Raw genomic sequence first — 16,341 nt, 5'->3', positions numbered from 1 at the left:
TACGCCTACCTACCTGTTATCTTGCTTTTTATGATAAATCATCTATTGTATCGGCAATTCGTGTCTGGAATACACTACCTCCGAGCCTTACATCTCTCCCTACATTTATAGAATTTCGTAGTGCTGCCTACAATTATTTTCTAGAACTAGAAAGCTCCAATTAAGATCATTTGACGATGGAACTTATTTTTAATTTTATTTTTATCATTATTATTATATTTCTTATATTATGCTTTATTTTCGATGTAAAAACTAATGTAAATATTTTGTTTTTGAACGGCCACAGGAGATCTAGATCTCATGGTCGAATAAAATTTATTATCTATCTATCTATTATCTATCTGGGCCCGACACTTGCAATTTCTTGCTCATGACCGTGTCAAGACGGCATGAGAACCCACTACCAGACCGGCCAATCAGAAAAATTAGCGGCTAACTATTTCCTGATGGCGCGCTTTGAAGCCAATGGGAAAATTCGCTGGGACAGCCATGCTGTCGACGTCACCTCCAAGCGGGAACAAAGGAAGACGCCATCGTTTCATCATTCTATTCTATAACGTGCTCTTGTACTGAATATCTCGTGTGCTAAAACCGCTTTGATAATATTAAATTCTCTTGTGATATAAAATACTAATCAGCTACGCTAATTATCCTCAATATTTAGTCAGTAAATTAAGGCCACTATTTATTGAGAATAAATTAATTGTCATTTGCGTATAATTAATAACTTAATTAATTTCCGTGAATCTAACCACGCTCAACCACGTGTCAATTTTTATACGTTTGTTTTACGTTGCATTCGCTCTCGAGTATTACTGGTCGCATTCGCTATTAAGCATTTTATATAAAAGTGTTAAGTGTATATAAGTGTAAATAAATCTCTAAATTATTTTTTATTAAAACAAGTGTAATTTTTCAGTTGTTTAAAAACCTTACGCCTAAACCAGATCCATTTAGTTATCCTCTCATTTTACAGACGTCGAAGGTGAGTCATTTTTTAATATAAAGTATTTCAGATCGGTTAGGTCGTGGGTTCTCTGCCCAAAGAATTTTTTAACTTCCCGCTAAGAAAATCGACGATTTTCGAAAAATTGGGACGTTATTGTTTTCACCCCGATTTTCGAAAGTCGAGTTTTCATCAGATGTCGACGTTTTGAGGTCCTAGGAAGCTATTCTGACTATTTTCAGAATGATGTCCGAGTGTGTGTATGTATGTATGTGTGTGTGTGTGTAAACTCTTTGTAACTTTTTCACTAATGAATCGATTTGGATGGTTGAGGTGGCAATCGAAAGAGCTTGTTGGCCGTCAACTTTCCTGAAAATTTCAGTTCAGTTGATCAAGCAGACTCGAAAATATTGGCGAATTACAAAAAAAAAAATTTTTTTTTTATTTTTTTAGTGATTTCTCAGAAACGACTTGAAGATCGGCTTTAAAATCTACTCAGCTCTAGAACTTCATAAACTGCGTCGAATGCCACCTCAACCATCTCAATCGGTTAATTTGTTCGAGAGATATCGTTGGCGAAAGAAATGATAAAAAACGGTTTTTTTCTATTATCTTTGAAGTGACTCATCCGATCAATTTCAAAATCTATTCAGCTCTAGAACTCAATAAAACGCGCCGATTGCCACCTCAAACGTCAGAATCGGTTGATTAGTTCAAAAGATATCGGCGCTGAAAAGTTGGAAAAATAACATTTTATGTTATTTTTTCCAGATAAATCAAAATATAATGCGCTAAAATGTGTCTGAAATCATACCAACTCTTTCTCTTTATAGTCTCTTCCGATCATCAGATAATGTCATATAACTTGACCTAAGTCAAAACTCATTCAAATCTTGATTTTGATCACTTAAATTGATTTCTGCCTCAACACATATATTTCAGAGAACATAATTGAAAACAAATATTTAAAAGCCGCTTCTTCATTAATGATTTTCGATTCTCAACTTTTCAAACTCTAAGCTGAAACGTTACTTGTTTGAAAAGCTCATAAAAAAAATTATTAATTTATTAGATCAAAAAGTGAGCCAGCGTAATGTAGTTAACCCTTCGTTACACACACTACACGGAGATTCCCCGCACAATACTACTCAACCTAATAGAGTTGGCGTGAATACGAGTGAGACACTAGAGAAAGCGCGTGTAACGGGAGGTTAACATAGGTCATAATAAAGATGCTATTTTAAAAATATGGAACAATAATTGTAGTGCAGAAATAGAGGGTGAAAAGGAGATAGATGGAGAAGAGAAAGAAGAAATGGAAGTTGTGGAAAACGACCTAGGTTTTAAAGACGCTTTGAAGTGTGTTAAAAATTTTATCAAATTATGTAGCAAAGAAAATTATCCACATCTAGATTGTCTATTTGATTTATATAATCGGATTGAAGAAGACTGGATCAAAGAAAAGCTAAATAAATTAAAACAAACAAAACTTGACAATTATTTGAATAAAAATGATATCATTTCCAACTAAATTTTTGTTTCTGTTGTTAAAGCTTTCCTTACATTCTTGGCTTTATCATTTCTCCCTACCTTCTATTCTCTGTACAATGACCACCTGCATACAATGACCACTCTTATCAAGAACCGTAAGTGGTCAGTGTACACAGGTTTTACTGTATTATATAAACTACAGCAGCAATGTATTTTTTAATATAAATTGACCCTTCAAAACTTTTGTATATTCGATCATTAGTCAAACGGTAATACTTTTCATGTTGCATATTTCCACTGTCCATTAAATATTTGAACTGAATTGCTTCTATTCTGTGATTTATTTCACTGATTTGTATTGTAGATCCTATTTCTTTATCGCATATCTAAATAATCTTCCTCAGGCAAAAATTTTATAGTAATATTGAATAACTTCTTCTTATCGATGACTTTGTATGTAATGACGCGAATTCAAAAAGACTTCTGCTGTCGCAGTTTATGAAGTTTACTACTAAAATGCAAGATGTGAAAAATAAAAATTATCAGATGTTCATTGAAATGATTTTTCGTTTCTTTGAAAGAAACGTCTGCGTAAGAAATAGCTTTAAAAAGTTATCGTTCTTGGCTTGTTTTTCAAAAACTGAAGAACAACTTATCAAAACTATTGACAGACAGCGCACCAGAGTAATATACCCAAATATAACATCAGACTTGGAATATGATACTCATCTAGATGGTCCATTTGATATCATGTAGTTTCAAAGCACTCTTAATTGTAATTTACAAATAAAAATATTTTAAAATGATCTTAATGTAATGCTGGATATTCTTATAGAGGCCCACAGCTACAGTTGGGTATATTCAGATGCATAACATTAGGCCTGACATAAAAATATAATATGGATAGTTCATTAGATATCGCATTGTTTTAATGCACTCTTGATTGTTATTTACAGATAAAAATACATTCAATTATTTATATTATTCAGTAGGATATTCCTAGAGAAGCCCATAACTACACCTGAGTAGTATATCCAGATACATAACATTAAACCTGGCTTAAAAATCCAATCTGGATAGTCCGTTTGATATAAGTAAATGTAAGGCCCTCTTGATTGTAATTTACACATAAAAATATATTAAATTAATGTTATTATGAAACTGGATACTCCAATAGAAGACGATCGTTATCATTACGTATGTTACTGGATTTTCTTATAGAGTTCACTAGCTATAGTACATCTTGATGAATCCAGATAGAAATTCTCTAAACATATAGATTCCATTAAGCTTTCCATTTTTTCCTTTGAAAATTTCTATGGGTATGTATATGGTTTTGCAGCGACAAAAGCACATTAGGTCCTAATACACTTAATTCTTATTAGAATTTATAGGATTATTTCAACAAGGATATTTGTTGAACAAATGATTCAATTTTGATGATTGAGGTAGCATTTCACGCGGCTCATAGAGTTTAAGAGCTGATTAGATTTTGGAATTAATCAATAAAGTAAGTGAGAAATTATAAAAAAACAAAACATTTTGAATCAATTATACTTTTGAAATATCTCTGAACGTAATATACTGATTATGCTTAATTTCTCAGAAATCGTTAGAATTAATGAGTCGCTTCAAATGCTATCTTGAAAAGTCAAATCGGTTAATCCGTTCCAAAATTATAGAATATTTACATACAAACGTACGTACATAACACATACATACACTCGGACATCCCCTTAAAAATAGTCAGAATAGATTCCTAGGACCTAAAAATGTCGACATCTGAGAAAACTCGATTCTCGAAAACCTGAATGAGAATAATAACTACCCCAATTTTTGAAAATTTACAATTTTTTTTAGCGGGAAGTTAAAAAATTCTAACTCGATCTTATATATTGATTTTGTTATCGGGTCTGGAAATCGTCCTTAGTCTAGTTCACCATGTTACTATCCGATTGATAGTATTTTTTATTTTTTTTTTTGACAATAATAACTCAATTACTGTTCATACAATTGTTTTTTCCTGGCCGTGAAAATACTGTTAAGACCCAGTGAAACTATCGTGAATAGACAGTTTAAATAAGGTGGATACAAAGTGCGAATTCAGTGATGCGACTGCAGAAAAAAATGTGATTCCACTGAATTTCGACTGCATTTTCACGGAATAATTTCACAATGTTGCCAAAAATTGCAGGAGAAGTATGTATTTACATGCAACAATTGGGAAAAAAATAATCAATCAACATAAAAAATATTACTTAATGAATAATTGAATTCAATAAGTAATAATAACACCTTAGCAAACTAAAGAAATTTTATTATCAGTAAGATGATGAGCCATAATTTTTTTTTTTTTATTTTCCATTTTTCTGTGTTTCGCGCCATTTCTATGAGACTTCCATTGCAATTCTCCAATCAATATTTTTTTACAAGTCTATAATAAAAAAAAAAAAATATTTTATTAAAGTTAAGTATATAATAGTGACGATAGCAGTACAATCTAGAATAGTTCTTTACCTCACACCAATGACTTTCTTGATTATTACTGTCCGTAAGATTTTTATCTTGACTAGTCCCATTAAGAGATTTTTGTGCAGGTATTTCGTCTTTGAGCTTTGCATTTATAATTTTTATTGCTGGCTCCAATACTTTAGAACCCCATTCTTGAATATTGGTACAATCTAATTCATATATTGGAGGTACCTTAATACAAAAAAATTTATTTGTTACTTAAAGATTTATAAATAGTGTAAGTGAATCGTTAGAAGGTGTGTGATGAATTACTAAGGGTCCCATGACAATTGATCCCGGATAATTGGTCCCAGTGATAATTGATCTCGCCAACATAATATTCAAAACGGTTTCAAAAGTGCGGTAGTATGGTGATGTGGCATAAATTCAGTGATATGTCAGTTGTGTACACACTGATGGCGTTTATTTACCTTCGTGTAACCGTCAACTTATCAACTCATAATATATTAAATAAAAAATTAAATACTTAATGATTAATTTTATTCAAAGTCGTAAAATGAACGGTGGCGTGATAGAGCCAACCCATTTATAATTTTTTAGGAAACTTCAGTATTACGTATGAGGCAGGATGTGTTGGAGGTGCCTCACTGACGATTCCATCAATACATCTGGGATGAAACCTAATATTGTTCGGTGTCTATTGAATCCATAAATTCGATAAACATTATAAGTTGGTGAACTGACGTAGCAAATTACACATTTTTAACTATGCAAACACCTACTAATTATTGACCAGTTATAAGCCAAATATTGGAGTGTACACGTGCCGGTTTTACATAAAAAAATGGCGTTTTATGTTCACCATCTCCATAAATACGTACACCATCAATTTCTTGTTTGGATTTTAACCCATGACAATATTACCGCAGACAAAACAACTGGGAAGGAGTCTTTGGGATGTATTGTCACGGGATGTATTGTCGCGGGATCAATTGTTGTGGAACCATTATTAAGAACTTACTTGTCTATCAATTCGTTTTATAAAACGATTCAATATCCATCGTTGTTGTCGTCGGGCGTATCTTCTTGTTACCAATTTAAGATCAAAAACTCCCTGCTGAAAGAGGATTTTTCCCTGAAATATAATATTTCATATATTTTAGATTTATTTCAAGGTAAAAAAGAAAATGTTAGTCATTAAATGACTCAACTAAGATAAGTTTTAAAAATCACTCCTTAAGCATCTGATAAAGATATCTACCCGTGAAAAATGAAACATATATAGCCATGTATTGCCATATATAGTTCATATATAAAGCATATATGGCCATACATAGAAACGTATGACTATATATGACCATGTATACTCGTGATTAATTCAACATATATAGCCGTTTATAGTCCACATATGGACATGTATGGCTATACATAGCTGTAGTGTTGAGTACTATTCCGGACAGTAGTGGATACAGTCTAGATAGAATACAGTACTGTCTGAAATTTTTCTTTGACAGAAAGTACTCAGCACTATCCCAGAGAGTTGCCATTACTGTATTGTTTTTTCCGTGTACGATATATATTTGTTAAAATGGGAATCTGTTAAACTATATTGAATATAATTTCAACTATATGTTTGTCACGGCTGCTACATTCAAAAATTTTTTTATTTTTCTTCCCAAATAAGTACACACTAAGATCTCTTGCACTTAGACCTTTCTCATGACGTCCAACTTACTGACGCCAGCAATCGTACCAGATAAATATATCTACCTAAGCATTGTCAACGCTTTACTATTAAGTTGTATTGTACTAACGGGATACACGTACCATAGGTTCCTCTTAATCTGTAGATTTCGTCAGTTATTTACTTAATAAAACTTTCAAGTTGATGTATCCGTTCCTATTTAATAATCTATGCATAGGAGCGGTAATCTCGTCTTTGATTTTTCATCTTAAAACTATAGACCACCCAACTTATGTGTACCTGCATGTGATTCTTGGAAATTAGAGAAAGCTAATGGAAACCACCAAATTTATGGCTTCCCACGCAAGCACTGCTCAGTGACAGAGTGGCGCCAGGTTATCGGCCCACTTATTAGTCAAAATCTATTTCCCAGGGATCACACGTGGGCATGGGCCTAGAATTTTCGGGCGAGTCCGAGTCTTTTCGTATGGGAAACAAGTTACCATCACTTTCCATATGTGAAGACCATATAAAAAGACCATGGACTTTAGCTCATTAGTTCTTTTGGAAATCAAACTCTGAACCATACTGAACTCCGGACACTTGACGGTGTTCGTGGCTAGAGGAATTATATCCCTATTGAGCATTCGGTTAACGGTAGCTGGGCAGACGAACCGGATTTTGATCGACGTAAGCACTCGAATAATTGGTATATTACTTTCTACTAGTCTCAGGAGAATAATCGGCGTGTTATTAAATTCACTATTCGGTCAACGGTAGCTAGGCGTACGAACCGGACCTTGATCGTCGTAAGTCGTGAATTAATATCAACCGGAAGTACCGGTAGCGTTGATTATCTTCATCTTATTTTAATCCATTTAATTTCATTTTATTTTAATATTGAATTGTACCACGAAAAACGTGAAGAATCAAAGAATATTTAACTGCGAGAAAAGCGAAGATTGAAGAATTATTTTACCGCGAAAATCCGCGAAGATTTTGAATAATATTTTGCCGCAAGAACGCGAAAATTTTAAAGAATTATTTTACCCTGAAGACGCGAAGAATTTGAAAATACTGAATTATCCCGAGTCAAAATTTGAATAGTCAGTCGGACGAAATGAACGTTGTAATCGTCAGTCGGACGTAATTAAAGTTGAAATCGTCATCTAGGTATTTGTCACATAACCATTCAAATTAATTTATAATTAATTAGTAATAAAAATGAAAATATAGTATTTAAGTTTAAATTTGAATGGTTACGCGGGCATTTCGACACCACGCCGGTGCGGAGACAGCGTTTGCTCGGAAAATGGCGCATGCGCGCAACGTGAATGAGAGCATGTGTATGCCAATATTTTAATTTATGATTTAAAAATAATTATCATTAATTATTGTTAGTAATAAGTTGACATTTATAATTTTATAATGTCTGGGCGACATAATGTGTGGTCACATTATGCCCCAATAATCGTTATTATTTTATTTTGATTAAACTTGATATCCAAGTATCGAGGTTCTGATAAATACTGGCCGCAGGGTAGGGAAAAATTGATATTTTCCTCTACGGTATCGACAATGATTACATGAGTTTTAATAATTATTATTTGATTTTCCGTATAGTCTAAAATTATTATTTTTGCATAAATAAATACTAGATAAATGTATTTAATTTAATATGTATCATTCAGGTGATGAAAAGATGTTTTTATAATTTATTTATTGGATTTAAAATAGGCCCAGGGCTAGATAATGATAATAATAATCAAGGGCGATTGTTGCGCCACGTGGGTGGCCAACAAGTGGCCGGCCAAAAAAGCAATTAGAAAGGTACGGATAATCGTGACGAGTAGACGCTGTCGTTACTGAAAATTGGAAATACGGTGATACTACGTTTGATTTGTATTTTCATTTAATAGTTATTGATTAATTAAAGTTGAAAATTCACCGGGTGTCGTGAAGTTGTTACTAGTTCGAGTTTTTTAACTTCCCGCTAAGAAAATTGAAAATTTTAAAAAATTCGGGAAGTTATTGGTTTCGCTCCGATTTGCAAGAACCGAATTTCTATCAGATTTTGACGTTTTGAGGTTCTAGAAAGCTATCCTGACTAATTTCACGATGATGTCCGAGTGTATGTATGTGTGTACGTACGTACGTATGTAAATATTCATAACCCTTGAACGGATGAACCGATTTCGATCTTTGAGGTGTCATTCGACGCGGCTTGTTGATATCTTGAAGCTGTAAAAATTTGAGCTTAATCGGTAGGGTGCGTTCGGAGATATTTCAAAAATAAAACTTTTTCAAAAATGTTTTATTTGGATAACTTTTATTTTGCTCGATGGATTGATTCCAAAATCTAATCAGCTCTAAAACATCATAAGCCGCATCGAATGCCACCTCAACCATCAAAATCGGTTGATTCGTTCAACAGAAACCGTTGACGAAAGAATTCAAAAAAAAAATTTTTTTTTGGTTTTTTCGAAATTTCTCAGAAACGGCTGGATAAATCAATTTCAAAATTTGATCAACTTTAGAACTTGATAAAACACGTCGATTGCTGCCTCAATCGTCTTAATCGGTCCATTCGTTTACGAGATATCGTTGATTAAAAAAATAGTGAACAACGTTTTTTTTCGGATATCTACAAAAAAATTGAATCATTCGATTTCAAAATCTAATCAGCTCTAGAACTTAATAAAACCCATCGATTTCTGCCTCAACCATCGAAATCGGTTAATTCGTTCGCGAGATATCGTGGGAGAGAGAAATGCTAAAAAATGTGTTTTTAGAAAACAATGGCATACAAAAGTATTTTAGAGCTCGAAGAGCTCGAAAATGTATTCACAATAATGTTTTCGAGCTCAACGAGCTCGACAAAAGCGAGAAGTTTTGGGGCTGGCCCACAGGATTAACCGGTAGATCGATTTTTTTTATTTGGATTATCCTGGAAGCGGTAACGAGTAAGTACTCTGTATCCTCTCTATGCACGGTCATCGTTAACCTCCCCGAGAGCTGTTGGTAACCGCAACGCACAATTCACGGGTGTGCATCACACATCTGTGAATTATTTAATTAATTTCGTTTCTTATCCTGAATGATACATATGAAGGATATTAATTGAGTGTATAATTTATGATAATACATATTTTATAAAATATTTAATTTGAAATTGGGAATTGCGCGCGTACAGCGCTTTACTGTATATATATATATATATATATATATATATATAGCTGTACCTATATCTATAGTCATAACGCGGTGTCCGGGAAAGAAAATTCCTAAGACCTCGACGTCATCGTTCAGACGAAAAATTCCTGGATGATAATAATACTTATTATATGTGGAATTATTATTATTTTAAATTATTATATTTAAATTTATTATCATTATTACTTAAATTTGGATATTTGAATTACCCATTATTATTTGAATTGTGAAATTTTCATTTATATATTTTTCTTTGTATTATTTACCCCAGCGGTCAGTTAACTTATAATTTGGTTTTTGGTTATAAATAATTATTGAAAGAGCAATGATTATTACTATAAAGAAATTTACATTATTTAAAGTATAATTTTGAATTTGTGAATGAGAGTGAGGGTATCTCCGTATCTTTCTCCCTCTATAAATAGTAAAGAGGTAATCCAAGGTTTACGATTGTGATTATTTATTTTTTTTATTAATTAATTTGGATAAATAAACTGTTTATTTTGTTTATATGAAATTATTATGGTATATTAATTATTATTATTAATTTAAATATTTACTTTTAAATTTCGGATTTTTGGATTTATATAGATTCTACCCTCAGGGGTTTATTTCTGATTATAATTTATATTTATACTTAAACTATTGTAATGGAATTTTTTTTTTTTTGGTATTTTATATAAATAAGTGTATACCAACAGCTGTCGGGGAAAAATTTAATATTTATTTTCCTGGGTCTTTTTCCTGCCGATTTAATTCTATTTTCTTATTTTTCATCTGGTATTATTTATTTTCTGCATATTTATTTCTACTTTTTTTTTTTATTTTTATTTTGATATATTTATTCGACTATTATCCGCTTAGCACAACTTACTTGCTTGGATCTTTCTTCGCAAATTTTCCCCCTGTTAAATTATTTTTGTCCGTTTTATATTAACGGTCTGGCGCCTACGTGCACTAACCCAGCCTGAGGAGCTGGTCCAGGTACACGATTATTATTTATATATTATTTAAAAATATATTATTGGGCAATTGGTATTAATTCAAATCGTATTTATTGTAATTATTTCACAAACTTGCAATTTGTTTCATACACGTGGGTGACCGCATACGGTTTACCAGATATCTTCGCGTCTCCGTCGCGAATTTTAACACGGTATTCGTTATATATTCAATGTTAAAAAAGGTAGACAAATTGATTTCCTTCGGCTTTTCCGTAGGGGTTCTACTGGGTTGAATGATAAGAAAACATATCTGACTTACAAATTTGAACTTTGGCACAAACATTCCCAACAATCTTACAGATTCCCAACCTGTGGTATTTTTTCCGAAAACTAACTCCGAGGGCAGTTTCAGTGAAGTAAACCATTAAAATACTCTCGTTTTTTTTTTTCATTATTAGAATCAGTTTTCGAAAAATTTACCGATGGTAAGAAAATCGTAAGATTGTTGGGAATATTTATGCCAAATTTCAAGTTTATAAGCCAAAAATTAAAAAACGAGAGTATTTTAATCGTTGACTCCACTGGAACCCCCCTCGGAGTTAGTTCTCGAAAAAAATACCGATGGTGTGGGATTTGTAAGATTGTTGGAAATATTTGTGCTAAAACTCAAGTCTGTAAACCGGATACTGTAAAATCGGGAGTATATTTATTGTTCAACCCACTAAAACCCCCCACGGAAAAGCCGAACGAAATTGATTTTGACTATCTTGTTTAACATTGAATTTCTAGATGACGATTTCAACGTTCAATACGTCTGACTTGCGATTACAACGTTCATTACGTCCGACTGACGATTCAAATTTCGACTCAAGATATTTTACCGTGAAAATACGCGAAGATTTCAAAAACAAATTTATATTTTATTTACCGCGAAAGCGCGAAGACTTCTAATCAATTTACATTTTATATAACCTACGAAGATTTTAAAACTCATAAATAATTAGAACAAATTATAATAAACTGAATAAACCAATAAATTAGAATAACATAAATTAGCCGCGAGAACGCGTTGTGAAAGTGTCTTGTGTTACTGCTGACAGTCCTGACACCTCACATAAACCTATTTAGGGTAAGTTTTTGACCATTGTAACCATTATTTGGTATTATTATTATTTTTATATATTTTTGAACTGATTGTAAACCATATGCATGAAACATTTTATTTTACATTGACTATTTTAAATATTACTATTTGTAATTCTTTTTGTATATTGAGTATGTTTGATCCTCAATAAATAATTACTCGTAAACATAAACATTTGAAAAACATTATTTCTCAGATAATATTACTTTAATAATAAGATACTAGCTTCACGAGGCTTTTCAGCATCTCACCTTCCTTTATCCCTTATTTTCTACCAGGTTAGCCGCTCAGACAGATAGTTCACAGTATGGGGTACACAATCTTACGTTTACCGCTCGACGTTTGATTGTGAAATTAAATCAGTCACATTCATAGATTGGGGAATCGCTTTGAGTTATTATCAATATTGTCTTCGACAATATTGTGTAGGCGCGATTTACATATAAAATAGAACAAATTGAGCATTTGGTTAACGGTAACCGAGCATACGAACTGGACCTTGATCAATGTAAGTACCTTATTTCAGACTTTTATACGAAAATTCGTACCTACGCCCATCAAGATCTCCAATCCTGACATGTTTACCCGTAAAAATGAAGCATATATGGCCATGCATGGCCGTATATAGTTCATATACAGCCATACATGGGCATTCCAACTTTCTAATAAAGTTATGCATGCCCATATATGAATCATATAAGGCCATGTATGTCCATTAGACTGGGCCAAAAAAATTGACTATTTTTTTTTTCATAGCTATATCGAAAATATTATTCAGGATGACAAAAAAAAAATTTCATGAAAGTTTGAGTCCTTAATATTAATTTTAAGAGGTCTATCATCGCAATTTTTAATTTTAATTCATAATTTGATGTTTTACGTCAGAACTGCTAAAACATTGGAGTAAAAAAAATTCATTTCCACTTTTTCTTATGTAAAATTGAATTCCCTACAAAAAAAGTCTGATTGAAAATTTTCGTCAGACAAGCCGTTTCCGATTAATTGAGCTTAATAAATTGATATATTTTTTCGATTTAACATTTTTACTTTTGAATTTTGTAACTGACAAATCAAGAAATATCTAAAAAAGATCATGACAGATTCTTAAAGGAAATTTAATGCTCTACAAAAAAGGCCTCTTAACATTTTTTGCTAAATTCACTCCTTCGAAAGTTATTCAAGGTTGAATTTGAGTCAAAACGATTTCAATAACGTAAATAACTTTCGAAGGAATGAATTTAGCAAAATATGTTAAGAGGCCTTTTTTGTAGAGCCTTAAATTTCTTTCGAAAATCTGTCATGGTCTTTATTAGATATTTATTGATTTGTCAGTTACAAAATTCAAAAGTAAAAATGTTAAATCGAAAAAATATATCAATTTGTTAAGCTTAATTAATCGGAAACGGCTTGTCTGACGAAAATTTTTAATCAGACCTTTTTTGTAGGGAATTTAATTTTACATAAGAATAATTGGAAATGAATTTTTTTTACTCCAATGTTTTAGCAGTTCTGACGTAAAACATCAAATTATGAATTAAAATTAAAAATTGCGATGATAGACCTCTTAAAATTAATTTTAAGGGCTCAAACTTTCATGAAATTTTTTTTTTGTCATTCTGAATAATATTTTCGATATAGCTATGAAAAAAAAAAATAGTCAATTTTTTTGGCCCAGTCTAATGTCCATACATAGTTATGTATGACTATATGTGATCATGTATGCCCATAATTAATAAATTACATATATGGCTATATACAGCCGTGTAGAGTTCATACATGGGTATGTATGAACTATATACAAAAATTTTGTTTAAATTTATTGCGTAGACTGATAAATTCTGAATTTTAGGCGATTTTATGCCAATTATAATTAAGGCCAACCTTTCAAGATCTGTATCATTGGTAGTACCCACTTGACTCTTATAAACTTTTATGTAGCAAATCTCATGCCCTACAAAATCTGTATGCTACTTTTTTTCAAAAAGAATTTTTGAACACCAAAAAATCAAGTTGAAACCGGAAAAAAATCTGTCTATCAGTTGACCCTCTTCGAGCTCGGAAATACTTTTGTATGCCATTGTTTTCGAAAACAACCGTTTTTTAGCATTTCTTTCTCCCACGATATCTCGCGAACGAATTAACCGATTTTGATGGTTGAGGCGGCAATCGATGTATTTTATTGAGTTCTAGAGCTGATTAGATTTTTGAATTGATCGGATGAGTCACTTCAAAGATACTAGAAGAAAACCGTTTTTTACCATTTCTTTTTCCAACGATATTTCTTGAACAAATTAACCGATTGAGATGGTTGAGGTGGCATTCGACGCGGCTTATAAAGTTCTAGAGCTGATTAGATTTTGAAATCGATCGTTCAATTCGTTTCTGAGAAATCAATAAAAAAACTAAAAAAAAAATTTTTTTTTTCGTAATTCGGCAATATTTTTGAGTCTACTTGATCAAATGATCTGAAATTTTCAGAAAATTTAATAGCTAACAAGCTCTTTCGATTGCCATCTCAACCATCCAAATCGGTTCATTAGTTGAACAGTTATAGACCGGTCACACACACACACACACACACACACACACACACACACACACACACACACACACACACACACACACACACACACACACACACACACACACACACACACACACACACACACATACATACACTCGGATATCAACCTAAAAATAGTCAGAATAGCTTCCTAGGACCTCAGAACGTCGACATCTGATGAAATTTCGATTTTCGCAAATCGGGGTGAAAACAATAATTTCCCGAAATTTTGAAAATCATCGATTTTTTTAACGGGAAGTTAAAAATTTTCCCATATTATTAAATGCAAAATCGAATTACTGAAATTTAAAGTCAAAATGTAAATTGTTAAATGTCGCTTGATTTCTTTGAAATTCCACAAAAGATGTATCAGCTGAGTTACTTTTTAGTCGAATCCGGCAATTACTAATAATAATAATAATTTTAAAAAAATTTAGGGTGCATATAACATCTAAAAGTTTCGAATGATTTTCAAATATGAATAGCTTGATTCGATGCAAAATAAATAACTCGTAAGTTTAAACTATTTGCATACTTCTAACGCGTAGTTATCTATTATAACATTTGATAGCGCACTGTCTGTTTTTATACCATCTTATATATCATTTATGTCTATATATAGACATACAGATTTTTTATATAAAAAATTTAAACTGACTATTACAATTACTTATAAACAGGATGATTTAGTATGAAAAAAATAGTAAATTTTTTTGTTATCACTAACAACATATTGATGATTATATTTTGCTTTTTCGAAAGTGATTATATTCTCTCTATCTCACTTAGCACAATTAAACTTCGTTGTAACTGTCGGTTGCATAGTCTGGTCGTCAAAGCGTCGGTCTCTCGTACGGAAGATCCCGGGTTCGAATCCTACTGAAGCGGGTGCGGTCAGTAGTAAGTCTAGAGTTTTTTCTCAGAATTAAAAATTTCCGATTCGATTAGAAATTCAATTATTCGCATATTTGATAATATCTACGTCGCCAAAATAAAAAAAAAAAATTTTTTTTTAATTTAGTTAAAGTTTCTATACATAGTAATATCAAGTCATATACGGCCGTATCAAGCTATGTATGGTCATACATGGCCATGCCTGGCCAATTTACATACATGGCCATTTATGGTCATATATGGCCATGCCTGGCCAATTTTCATACATGGCCATATATGGAGCATTCATGTATGATTCATTTTTCACGGGTATAGATATACACATATATACACATATTGTGACGTTATTTTTCGTATGGAGGTCAAATCAAAGTGAGCGTTACAAGCACCAACGTATTATATTGTATTTACGAGCATGGTAACTCAAGACTTATAATTTAGTTTACAGTAATTTACGATTTTGATACAAATTTTTGATTCAAGTTATAGTTTAAGAATTAAATATGGAGTAACGTTTGGCTACAGTTATAGGTTTTTGATAAGAAAAATTATAGTAAAGAATGAGAATCAGAATTATGGAAATAGAATATGGAATATGGGTTGCGATTTAAGTTGGGAAAATGATAAAGTTTGAGTTTTAGATTTGTTACTTTGAGTACGTGAACAAGTCAGTGTTACCGTGGAGCGGAACTTTAATTAGTCACCCAGTATCATCTAATGATAGAACCTAGTTCTATCCCTCTGAGACTTCTTGGTTGATTGCAGAGGTCTAGCTGAGATGCTAGCGCTCCAGTATATACGGAATTTGACGGATGCAGAATGGGATCAGTTTTGGAGTTTTCGTTTGGCAGGCCTCAACAGTAATTTTGTGACCGTTTTATCATTTTCAATTGTTTTACTCTGACAGGCCTCATAGGACAAGCCATGACCACTTGTACCGCTGAGGAAGTCATAGGTCATTTAGTTTATAAGATTTATGATCCCAGCTGA

At 32.2% G+C, this 16,341-nt stretch overlaps 1 protein-coding gene across 1 annotated transcript in view; it reads right to left on the bottom strand.

The window, feature by feature from the left end:
• Positions 1-861: 861 nt before the first annotated feature.
• The window catches only part of LOC130663524 (tRNA dimethylallyltransferase), a 103,633-nt gene continuing 88,153 nt past the window's right edge, over positions 862-16,341 (bottom strand). Inside the window, exons 7-9 of the mRNA XM_057462788.1 lie at positions 5,931-6,044; positions 4,955-5,140; positions 862-4,871 (exon numbers count right to left, since the gene is read on the bottom strand). Of these exons, the coding sequence (XP_057318771.1) occupies positions 4,734-4,871; positions 4,955-5,140; positions 5,931-6,044 (438 nt within the window). The 3' untranslated portion in view covers positions 862-4,733. The remainder of the gene's footprint in view (positions 4,872-4,954; positions 5,141-5,930; positions 6,045-16,341) is intronic.

This window comes from Microplitis mediator, chromosome 2 (genome assembly GCF_029852145.1).
Source record: "Microplitis mediator isolate UGA2020A chromosome 2, iyMicMedi2.1, whole genome shotgun sequence".
In the NCBI taxonomy this organism is placed as follows: domain Eukaryota; kingdom Metazoa; phylum Arthropoda; class Insecta; order Hymenoptera; family Braconidae; genus Microplitis; species Microplitis mediator.
The sequence above is the reverse complement of the archived record's forward strand: the minus strand, read 5'-3'. Positions and strand labels throughout refer to the sequence as shown.